We start from the raw sequence: 12,027 nt of genomic DNA, 5'->3' as shown, positions 1-12,027 counted from the left end.
ACTTCGTTGCTCCAACGTCTCCAAAACTGTTGCAACAGTTGTTGTAGCAATTTGTACCCAGTTAGCGTCGATTCCGTTGTTGAAGGTAGCGAGGGTTCCGGTACAGCGGTGAGTGGTTCTCCAATGAGGAAGTGACCTGGAGTTAGTGGTTCCAGGTCGGCAGGATCTTCCGAGAGTGGGGCGAGAGGCCGAGAATTTACCACGGCTTCGATCTGTGTCAAAACCGTAGTGAGCTGCTCGTAAGTCATCAGATGCTCTCCGATAGTTCTAGTGAGATGGAATTTGATATACTTGACGGCAGCTTCCCATTTACCTCCAAAGTGCGGAGCTCCAGGCGGATTGAACTTCCAGGTTGTGCCATCTGTAGCCAGTAGATGTGAAAGTTCTCCCAGTGATCTTGATCCTGATGCGAATTCAGCCCTTAGAGTTGCATCTGCACCCACAAAGTTTGTACCACAGTCCGAATATATGGTGTGGCAGATGCCCCGGCGACTTGCGAACCTCCGATACGCCGCGATGAATGCGCCTGTAGAGTAGTCCGTAACAAGTTCCAGATGTATAGCGGAAGTCGTGAAGCACACGAAAACTGCAATCCACCCCTTGTAAGTTTTCGCTCCACGACCTTGGAAAGTTTTCAGAGTGACTGGCCCAGCGTAGTCTGAACCAGTATGTAGAAACGCCCGGGCGGAAGTCACTCTAGAGGGGGGCAGTTGTCCCATCAATTGCTGTGCTCGAACACCTCGGTGTCTAGCACAGACTACGCAGCGTAAGACGTGAGATCTGACTGGTACGCGGCCACCAATAATCCAGTAGGATTGGCGTAACGCAGCCAGAGTCAATTGCGTTCCCCCGTGAAAGTTCCGTTTGTGGGCATGATCGATGAGGAGTGACGTCAGCAGTGAGTATTAAGGCAAAATCGCTGGATTCTTCTGCTGATTGTCCAATAGCGAATTTTTCAAGCGGCCACCGACTCTCAAAATTCCGTGATAGTCGATAAAGGGGGTCAGCTTGGCGAGTGGGTGATTTTTTGGTAGGAATCCCCCGTCAGAAAGCAGCTTGAGTTCCGATGAGAAGTACTGGCCTTGTGTATACTTGACCAGCAGCCATTTTGCGGGTTCCAGGTCTCCAGCGGATAGCGGGGTGGCTAATGAGGACTGTGGCACCTTTTTCATTCGTCTGATGGCACGTAGACAGATTCCAAGCGTTCGAACCAGCGAAACCCAGCGAGAAAAGCGTTCTAAGAGAATTTGCAGAGGATGTGAATCTGTTTTAGCGAATGTCATGAAGGTTAGACCTGGTCTCTCTTCCTGATGAGTTGCGGTCGTAGCAGGTGGTTCAATAGTTGGCCAGTTTTCTTGGGACAAGCTGAGCCATTTTGGACCCGACCACCAAAGCGGATGTTTCAGCAGTTTGCCAACTGACAATCCTCGCGAAGCACAGTCAGCTGGATTACTTTTCCCAGCAATAAAGGTTCAGCGGCTTCCAGGAAGAGAATCCTGTATTTTCGCAACCCTGTTGCGTACGTAAGTTTTCCAGCGAGAGGGTTGACTTTGTATCCAAGCGAGGGTTACTGCAGAGTCAGTCCACAAATAGATTGGTAATTGCTCCAAGTTAAGTGTCTTTCGCACGTAGAGAGTAAGTCTGGTGAGAAGTACGGCAGCGTTCAACTCCAACCGTGGAATTGTGAGTGGTTTCAGAGGGGCTACTTGAGTTTTGGAGCATAAAAGCGCAACTGACGAATTCCCCTGAAGATCCGTCACCTTCAGGTAGACCACCGCAGCCATAGCGAGTTGGGATGCGTCTGAGAACCCGTGGAGCTCTGCAGACACATTCTCCTTGAGATTAATCCATCTGTTCACCCGGAGGTTAGCAAGGTTGGTGAGGTCCGCTCGGAATAACGTCCATTTGTGGAAATGTGTCGGGGCCAATTGATCATCCCAGCCCAGTTTTTCAAGCCAGAGTTCCTGCATGAACACCTTGGCTTTGATGATGATCGGAGCGAGGAATCCCAGAGGATCATACAGACGAGCAATTTCAGACAAGAGTGCCCGTTTTGTTGCTGGAGGATCTTCAGGCAAGTTATAGTTGAACTGGAATACATCGTGGTGAGGATTCCAGCCAACTCCGAGGACCTTCACCGTAGTATCTCCAATTTCCCGTAGCGAATTCACTGGTTGATCGTTCGGTGACATTGTAGCGAGTAACCGAGCGCTGTTGCTTGACCATTTTGTTAATGGGAAGCATCCAGCTGCACAGAGTTCCCTGGTTTGTTCAGCGATTGCAATCGCTTCCGTCTCTGTGTCAGCTCCCCCGTAGATGTCATCTACGTAGCGGGTTTCAGTCATTGGAGCGACTGCCAGCGGGTATTTGGATCCTTCGTCCTCCACTAGTTGCAGTAGAGTCCTTACAGCAAGATAAGGAGCACAAGTTGTGCCGTATGTGACCGTAGTGAGGGTGTACGCTTGCTGAGAATTGTCCTTGGTCTTCCAGAGGATGGACTGTAGCGGCCAGTCCTTTGGATCTATGTCAATTAGCCGAAACATCTTTGTGATGTCGGATCCAAAAAGAATTGGAAACCGACGAATGCGGAGTAGTACATCGCAGATGTCTATTTGTATTTTTGGCCCAACGTGTAAGACCCCATTCAGCGAAACTCCTGATGAGGTGTTGCATGATCCATTGAACACTGCTCTGAGCTTTTTAGTAGTGCTCTGTTCCTTGAGGACACCGTGATGAGGTAGGAAGCAATGTTGTTCCGGTAGATCTGCCATAGAAATGTGTTTCATGTGACCCATGTTCTCGTACTCAGACATGAAGTTGTGGTAGAGGTCACTGTAAGTAGTGTCCGTGCTCATCCGTTTCAAAACCCGACGCAGTGAAAATTGTGCGGATCTCAGTGTATTCCCAAGTGCTTCTACTTTGTCCTTGAGTGGCAAGTGCACCACGTAACGCCCATTTGGGTGACGATAATGTGTGGATCTAAAGTGAGCTTCACGTTCGTCTTCCTGCTCACTATAGCGAATGTGCTCATCATGCGGTTCTTCCTGGTCCCAGAATCTGGTGATCAGATCCGGTAGTTGTTCGTCGGCTGACACGTGCAGAGAATTGGCCGAATATTTCGTACCAGTTGGATTGACTGAGCCGTAGACAATCCAGCCCAAGAGGGTTGACTGAGCAATTAGCGAATCAACAGGCCCTTTGCGAATCTTCTCATTCATGATGAAAGCTGCAGGTGCTGCTCCCAAAATGATGTCAATTGGTCTGGACTGCAAAAATTGCGGGTCAGCCAATTGCAGTCCCAGTAGATGCGACCATTTCTTGTCGATAAGGGTGTATGACGGCAAGTCTACCGCCAACACAGAGAGAATGTGGGCCTGTATCTTTAGCGAATTCTTCCCATATAGCGAATGCAGCTCAACAGTGCATGAGCCCAATGTGCGGCCAGCAGATGAGTTGCCGATGGCCTGTAGGCCCACGTTTGCGGATTTCAGAGGAAGTCCCAGTTTCTTGTGTAGCGAATTCGTCATGAATGACAGCTCAGAGCCTTGATCTATCAGAAGTCTGGCTGTCAGAGGAGCTCCCGTTGTCGAATATACCCTGCAAGTTGCTGTAGCAAGTAAGGCTATTGTTTCCAGAGAATTGAACCCTAAAAACAATTGCAGTTAGCGAATTCTGTCCATAGCGAATGACCTTATAGGACTATTCTGTACCTGAGCTGCTCGTAGCAGCAGTCGGTTGAGGATTAGCCCGAGATTCTTCGTGGATGGCTGTGTAGTGCTTGTTGCCACAGTGGCGACATCTTGTAGTCGTGCGGCAGTCCTGTGAGCGGTGGCGTCCCAAACAATTCCAGCACAATCGGTGATCTTGAACCATAGTACGGCGCTGTGCGACAGAGGCATCCTTAAATTGCTGGCAGTACAAAATAAAGTGCTTTTGCCTTCACAGTTGGCAGATGCCAGGTTCATCTGTAGCCTCTTTAGGTGTATAGTACACTTGAGCGGTGGAACCAGAGGGGGTACTTGCAGTCTTGCTGGAATGTGAGGGTGACCGTGTGATAGGGGGCTTGCCAGAGGTTTTTGGCAGCTAAGAGGTTAAAGCCTTGTCCTCCATGGGTGAGGTTGGTCTTGAGGTCACTCCGATGGCGCTGATCTCCCAAGCGCGTACCTTTCCGATGAGGAAGTCTTGCAATTTCTGGTACGCTGGCAGCTCATTCGAGATGCCCAGGGTACTCTCCCACTCCTCCCTAAGTTCTGGTACCAGACGTCTGAGGGTGACGAAAACCAGGATAGGGTCCCAGTCCGCAATGGAGACTCGCAAGGTTCCCATCGCATCGATAATTTTCTGTGTCTGCAGTACTAGCGCGTTTAGCTGAGGTGCCGAGTGATTGGGCACTGGCTCTGTGGTGAGGAGTTCCTCCAAGTAGGTGTTTAGAAGCCGACGAGGGTTATCATAGCACGCGACGAGGAGATCTCAAGCAGCAGGGAATGCCTCGTCTGTGAGCGGCACGTTTGCGATGAGTGCCAGTGCATCGTCCTTGAGTTGTGTCTTGAGGTAGGACATGCGCTGTGCCCCAGTGAGTTGTTCGGCATCAATAATGAGGGTGGTGAATAAGTCCCTAAACCCACGCCATTTTGTATAATCCCCAGCGAATGTCGGTAGTTTTATGTGTGGCAATTTAGTAGAGGATGGCCCAGTCGCGAAAAATTGCGTACCATCTGCATGCCTAGGTGTCACCTCTGCCTTCAGGGAGTTCACCTTGGCCTCCAAGCGGGTCTGCAGGCTCCCGTACAGCGTTGCTCCACGTTGATAGACCTGAGAGGTGTGGTACTCATGTTCGAGCACTTCTTCGTGCTCCTCGTAAATGCGTTCGTGCAAGGCCTCAATACGATCGACGGTTCTATTGACTAAAGCCAACTGGGCCATGGCCTGCTCGAGAGACATCACCTGAAGTGCCTCAGGCGTGAGTCTCTGATCAATGTTGGCCAGAGCATTAACCCGGTCCTGCTGCAGCGCAGCCTTGTTGTTGAGAGACATGATGCGAATAACAGTGCTGGTGACCCGGAACTAAGTTTTCGGTCAAATGATACGGAAAAGTTCTATGTACCGGTGTACACTGACCGCCGAAGGCGACACTCGATGTGTCCAGCGATGCCTCTGACACTTAGCGTTTCACCAGATTGGCACTGCACAGCGAATACACCAAATGCTGAACACGAATTGTTAACGTGAGAAATAACCCGGAGAATAAGCCAAGCACAATTCTATTGTGACCAAACCAGCACCGATCCGGCTCGAAGGACCAATGTTTTAGCGAGTAACAGTAGAGGAGACTCGGGATCTGGTTTGGTACAGGTCGTCACAATAAAAAACTGCGCGCACTAAATTTAGCAAAAAAAATTATAATTTGATTTATTGGACACACTATATACAGTTAGCGAATTACCCGATATATACAATGCCAAGAGCAACACGTGGTAGCGAATGCACCCAAATTCACAATTAGTTCAATAACTGCTTTAAAGCGAATTCTCACACATTCATTATTGTTATCAATAGCCAAATAATTAGTAGAATTAGCGACAAGAAAAGAACACGAGGTGAACTAGAGGTAGCCGAAGTACAATAATGGCGGAAACCGTTAGAAATCGCGTCTTCTTCCCCGTGAGGAAGACTAAACATGTCCCAAAGCTAAGAGCCAATAAGAAAATTCATAGCGAATGACGTCAGAGAATAGCGAAATGCGCAAGAGACAATGAATTTGAACTAAAAATTCATTGATTGGCTATCGATTGGCGGGTGATCTATGCTCTGCTTAGTGCTGCCTTCTTGCTGCGAGTAAGCCGAACTTCGCTTCGCCCGGGCAATTTGGGTGTTGACTGAACAGTAGTCGTTTATGATATTCGCTGATTGGGTTCGGGGTGACACATCTGGTCACCGAACGTAGCCACGGTCGCGGGATAGGTACCGTTATCTACCCGTAGAGGTAAAGAGGGAAAAGGGGAGCGGGCTGAGGAGCCCGGTGAAGCTTTTTGGAATAAGAAGGTGCGAAGGAAGAGGCAGTTCCGATTGAGAGGCAGTCTAGTAGGGACACATCGAGTATCCTGTCGACCGTGGATTCGTTACCGAACTACCCATAACTCATAAGGAATAGATTGAGTGCCAGCTATCGTTTTAAGAAACATTGAATTGGGAAAACTCAGTATTGTAATATCGAAGTTGTACATTGATTATAAGCATCATTTGTAATTCCTTTCATTAAATATGAATACCCGTTCGGCAAATGCAAAGAGTTCTGACGCCACGACTACTACTCCGACATATATATTTATGTATTGTGACGTGGTATTTCGAACCCCGTCACATTGTTTGACTATCGCACTCCCCTAGGTACAAATATCGCTAAAAATCACGACAGCACATCTGAGGCCAATACTCCAAAAATGAACGACTAATTATCTTTAAGCCGAATTCTCTCTATTAAGCTAATTTTATCTTATTTTCTAATTCTGTAACGCTCCACGAAAACCATCTACGAGACCTTCGCGTCAAGATACCAGGACACTACCTGACAGGGGTCACTAACCAGCTCAACACCGACCACCACCGACTACAGACGAACGAATACCGCTGAAACCACTCCCGATAGATGCCTATCTAGTTGTCGAACATCGTCGTGCGTGATGCACAAATAGTACCTCCAACTATTTAAGGGGGTATTCTAGTGTAGAGGCATGAATTTGAGGTGTTTTTTGAAGTGCTATAAACGAAAAACAAAAAATATTTTTACCATCCATTTTTTTATCAGGCGTTTATTATTATTTCACGATTACAAAAAAAAAAAAACAAGTCAAAAAATACAAAATTGAAAGTGCTATGAGTTGTTGAAGTGGGGGGTACAAAAAAAATGGCGCGCCAATGTTGTCACGATTGCAAGCATTTTCAAAGTCAGAAAAAAAAAAAAAAAAAAGATTACTAATCTACATAAATGCGGCTATCGTACTAACTAAAAAAAAGTCGAAAAAAAATTTTTTTTTGCCAAATTACGGCTGTCCGAAAAAATAATACGTTTTTTTTGACTTTTTTGGACGTTTCTGAATTTTTAAAAATAGTAAAAATTATTATTTCGTTATAATAATAGTTCGTGCCATAGAGACATGTATTGAGAAGATTCTCACCAAATCTCAAGTAAATCGGTTCGATAGAACTTGAGAAATCATGTCAACCGTTTTGAAAAATGTAGTTTTGAGAAAAATGCGTTTAAAGTTTCGAGTAAAATTCGTTCCAGCCGAGCCAGTATTGAAGACGTGTCACTAAAATAGCTATATCTCTGAAAATAATTGAAATTTTGACTTGTCCTTTTAAGGACACATTCTTGAAAGGTTAAGCTTTGAAAATATAAAAAAAAAAAAAATCGATTTTTTCAAATTTCTACACTAGAATACCCCCTTAAGACTTATCGGCCAGGAGCCGAACCACGAATCAATGCTTCTACCGCTCGGATGCATCGTCAGGCGGCGTACAGGGCTGTGCGTCGAAAACACAACAAAGCCTCCCGTCGACGATACTTATCAGCCTGGAGCTGAACCGACCACGACATCTACTAAGTCGTTGTCTATCAAATAGAGGACGGTTTTCTCTTCACGAACCGTCTTATCGAAGGACTGCGACGTGGAATAGGCTAGACTATGCATGACCACGTGGATCTGGTGGGTATAGTGTGGGGATCCGGGTTGAGGGCCATCACCACCAGATCGTTCCGGCATGAGGGCTTCAATGAGCGAGGGCCGGCATGCAGCGCGAACGAAATAGCTACAACGGGGAGTACCAGTAAAGCAAGGAGTGAAATACAGTCGGTCGCAAGTCCAAAGGATCGGTGACGTAATATTGTCGCACACCTCATATCGCAACACATGAGCAGTACGACCTCCCCTCTCACCAACGATACCGCACAGCTGAGGGAAAACATCTCCGACCACCTTCCGACGTCCCGATACCTCGATACCTGGCATCGAGGAAGAAGAAAAACAAGCGGCGAGGGATTATCGCCGCCTATCCGTAGACCAGACCTACGCGACCTGCTGACCAATTAGAATACCGCAAATTTGGGGAAAAATCACGTGACAGCAGCTCGACGAAAATCAGGATCATCGCTCGTCTCGTCACTCTATGTTCAGCTTTCGCTCTAAGAAGACGTGCTATCGCTATATCGTACCGTTATTATTATCTCTTGTATCTCTCGTATTGTAAATTCAGTTTTGCTATTATTATCTCTTGTATCTCTCGTATTGTAAATTTAGTTTTGCTACTGCTACCGCATCTTCGGTGCCTTCTCTATCTTCTTTTACGTAAGTGAGGTTCCTTTTCCATTTTGTGAAGCCACGAGATTACTTGCAGTATATTGTATCTTTACCTTTATCGCTCTCTCTTTATCTTCATCTTGCAGTTGGTCTGCTTGAGCCACCTGGGCTCGTACCTTATTCTCTATTATCTCTTATCTTGTCCCTTTCTCTTTCTTATTGCAAGTAACTTCGCGACTGGTTAACTATTACTTACGCATTGTTAGTGACTATCGCTTTATTTTATTATCTCTCTCTTATAGAATATCTAACTGTCTAATATCGCTGTATAGCAGCGTGTTCTCTTAGATGATCAATTCTTATCTTAGTTATTGAGCATTGCTATTTCGCTATATTTTTTCTGATTAGTTCATATCTGTCTCTTTACCTATTACCTTTGATTGATTTATCTTAGTGAGTGTACCGCCTGAGCGATCTCACATCGCCGCGGGGTGCCGCTCGTCGTTTATTTGACATTGGAGTATTGTGCCGTATCGCATAACACCTTTTTCATTATTTTCTTCGCTAATATCGCTGATCGTAGTTGTCCGTAGTCTCTTTGGTTTGTCGTATGTTGCACATCAATTTTCTTGAATATTATTTGCCTTATCTTAAATTATCTTTTACCGTACTGCGTATTACTTTTCTTCCTACTCGCGCTTACCGCAAACTAGAGACTACGTATTATCTGTTAGTACCTATATTTTATAATAATTTTCTACTCGACCTATTTCCTTGAATTTACCTCGTAATTCATGATTCCCTGTCTCTGTTACATCGCTGATAATTCTGATAATGTAATAACTATTACAATTTTTGTATTTCGAACGTGTTTTCTAATCGCTTCTCATATTTTATGGTTCACTTGATCAATGCTTAATTTAAGTACCATATATCTTTTTCTGTTCCGCATATTCGTTATGAAACCGTATTAATTATTACCTCGAATCATAGTATCGCGAGCCTACGCATACCTCGCGCTTATTCGGAAAACGTTCCGTTATTTGTTAAATCTCTCGCTTAACTTTTCTCGGGCTGTAAATATTACTTATCGCATTTATCGTAATTGTATCTCAATCTCTACAGTGGTTTGCCTGTTATTAAAATTTATCGCTTCTTAATCAATATATTTGATACTATTTCTGCTTCACCTGTTTCTTATTTTATCTATTGGATTCAACCCACCCCTCTACCATTATCTTTTTTATACTGAGCAAGCTGTGCAAAACCGTCGTAGAACCTGACCTTACCTTTGCCTACTACCTTTACCTTCACTTTTATCTTTTTCTATAATTATCTATTCTCTTTGACGCATGTGCGTCTGGCGCGCAACAATCATATCTTTCTCTTTTCTTACCCCTCTTTATGTCTAATTATTCAGGTTAGTGACTGCGCCATAGGGTAACAAATTATCTCATTTCTTCGTCTAACCCTCGCGGAAAATTTTATGGTGACAAAATAGCGCCCAACGTGCGGCCACGATAGTAACAACAAAGATATCTGGTATATATGGAGTCGAGTTCCAAAACACGAATAGTAAACACACGCCGCTTACTTTTTTGTTCTTCCGCGCGAATATACATCAATATATATATATATATATATATATATATATATATACATATATATATACCGGGACAATCTCTTGAAACTATACATATAATGCGCATGCGCGAGTTTTATCGGCTGCTCGGACAGGCTGGCCACTCCGAGTTTCAGCTGTCAAACTCCGTTTCTGGCGGCGATGTAGTTCATACGAATTTTTGAGGTGAGAATCTCAAACAGTCAAGATAGTGACTCGAAATGTTGATGCTGATGCTCTTTGAAAATTGGCTTTATTCGACTGAAGTGAGAAATCTGTTTATATGTCGAGTGCTTGGAAGAGACGCAGCAGGTGGGTGAAAACATTTGATTTGATCACTTTTATTATTTCGTACATTAGAAATAACAATGAAATTTTTTTCTATCAACAGGTGATACGGCCAAAATAATTACATCTCTAATATTTACTGTTATCTGCCTATTCAATTTATCACACGCACAAAGATCATCGCCACTTTCAAGCAACTAAGCAACTTTCTCACTCTCTTGTCATTTCAGGTGGTAATATTGAATTCTATCACTTTTAAAAATGAGACATTAAACCGAGCGTTCAAGAAATTTAAATATCTCACTTTCTGTAACAGAATGGTAAATCTTTTTTTTTCTTGAAAATAGTTCAACAAAATTTACAAATAGTCGATAGTCAATGTATTTTTTCCGATCAATCAATTATTGCTACTACTTTGAAAAATTTTCCAGTGATTATCAGAGTTCATTTCGCAAATTTTCAATGAAGTTCGATTAAATAAATGAAGGGAACCTAATACTCAAATTGAAAATTCAAGTAATATTAGATTCATTAAAATGATTTCTGTATTTCATGTTAGTGCGGTTCGAAACAAAGAAAATCTAATCGGAAGCGTAGAACTCAGGAACGTAGAACACATCCTGTGACACAAGTTGTAAATCAACTTTCTCAAAATGCGCCCTAACGTCACAATTAGCTTCAAGGACAATCATGTTTTAGAGTAATGTCAGAACATCATTACGAGGATATTGACTTATCGGATTCATGATTGTGCCCCTTGTTCCATCAAAATAAATGAATATCTAATTTTTAACAAAGTTCATAAAGATTTTTTTCCAAATAATGTAATCCGATACAATATCTTGTTCATAGTCCTCCGAACATCACCTTGTAACAAGGATATTTGAAAAGAGTCCCTTTGTTGCAGGAACCATTATAAAATTCATGGTTTTCAATTCGTGCTACTGAATAACTTCTGCGTTTCAGGTTCCATTTTCAATCTCAAAATGAGATTTTTTTTGCTCCAGACAATGCTAATATGAAATGCAGAAATAATTGCGCTAAATGGAGATTCACAAGCTTTTAGTCTTAGCGTAGGACCCTATAAAGAGTGTAAAATTGAATGTGGTTTTAAGTTATCGTGCAACTAGCTAGCCAGATGACACCGTCAACTAAAATTAAATTTAAAGACATTTTTAACTGAAGTTATTTAACAATTCTAGATTTAGATTGATTCAGTTTGCCTAGCAAAATTCAACCCTACAATCTAATTGAGGACTTGAAAAACTATTCATCTGAATTTATTGCCAAAGAGAGTAACAGTAAGCTTCAAAATAAGATACTCAATTAAATGGTATAAAGTTTGAAAAACAATGCTGGTCTATTGACCAGAATAATAATGCTTGAATTACAATGGTGCGCAGAATGATTCCTCGGTAGAATGAATTGGCAGCAACGGTTGAGTAACAAACTTATCGCTATTCGCTCGATTAAAGTGAAATGATGGGATATTCAGCCATTATCATCAGTAGTATATCCCTCTCTTCAATTTTGCCTCAACTGATGTTAAGAAGGTGGCGATGACCTGATGAAATTCTCTCTGGCACCTGATGTCTGACGGAATAACCAGGTTCTATGATTATAATGATTGCACCGCTCGAGAAACCAAGATCCTTGCCACCTAAACGTTTTGACCATCAGGTATCAGGCATAATTTTCCGCATGTTAATCAAAGTTTAAACTTTGAGCCTGCTGAAAAAAAAACTAATTTCATCATTGAATCCATGTTAAAATATTGTCATAGTCAAAGATCACGTAATTAGAAATTTACCTAGATGCTTC

At 43.3% G+C, this 12,027-nt stretch overlaps 2 protein-coding genes across 4 annotated transcripts in view; both read right to left on the bottom strand.

Annotated features, from left to right (window-relative positions):
• LOC124221964 (dipeptidase 1) overlaps positions 1-12,027 on the bottom strand; it is a 1,639,756-nt gene that overhangs the window by 70,193 nt on the left and 1,557,536 nt on the right. The gene's annotated exons all lie outside the window — the stretch shown is intronic.
• On the bottom strand, positions 906-4,326 carry LOC138191120 (uncharacterized). Its single transcript, XM_069137077.1, has 4 exons — positions 4,165-4,326; positions 3,711-3,909; positions 1,550-3,646; positions 906-1,426 (listed from the first exon to the last, which is right to left on the bottom strand). Exons 1-4 carry the CDS (start codon positions 4,324-4,326, stop codon positions 906-908), a joined length of 2,979 nt encoding a protein of 992 aa, XP_068993178.1.

The sequence above is a fragment of the Neodiprion pinetum genome, chromosome 6 (genome assembly GCF_021155775.2).
Source record: "Neodiprion pinetum isolate iyNeoPine1 chromosome 6, iyNeoPine1.2, whole genome shotgun sequence".
Classification (NCBI taxonomy): Eukaryota; Metazoa; Arthropoda; class Insecta; order Hymenoptera; family Diprionidae; genus Neodiprion; species Neodiprion pinetum.
This window is presented reverse-complemented; position numbering and strand designations above follow the sequence as displayed.

Coding starts and splice junctions, on each gene's coding strand:
- LOC138191120 (XM_069137077.1), bottom strand. CDS start 4,326: ATGGGAACCTTGCGAGTCTCCATTGCGGACTGGGACCCTATCCTGGTT. Junction 3,910..4,164: donor AAGACTTCCTCATCGGAAAG/GTACGCGCTTGG, acceptor TTGTACTGCCAG/CAATTTAAGGATGCCTCTGT. Junction 3,647..3,710: donor TGCTGCTACGAGCAGCTCAG/GTACAGAATAGT, acceptor AATTGTTTTTAG/GGTTCAATTCTCTGGAAACA.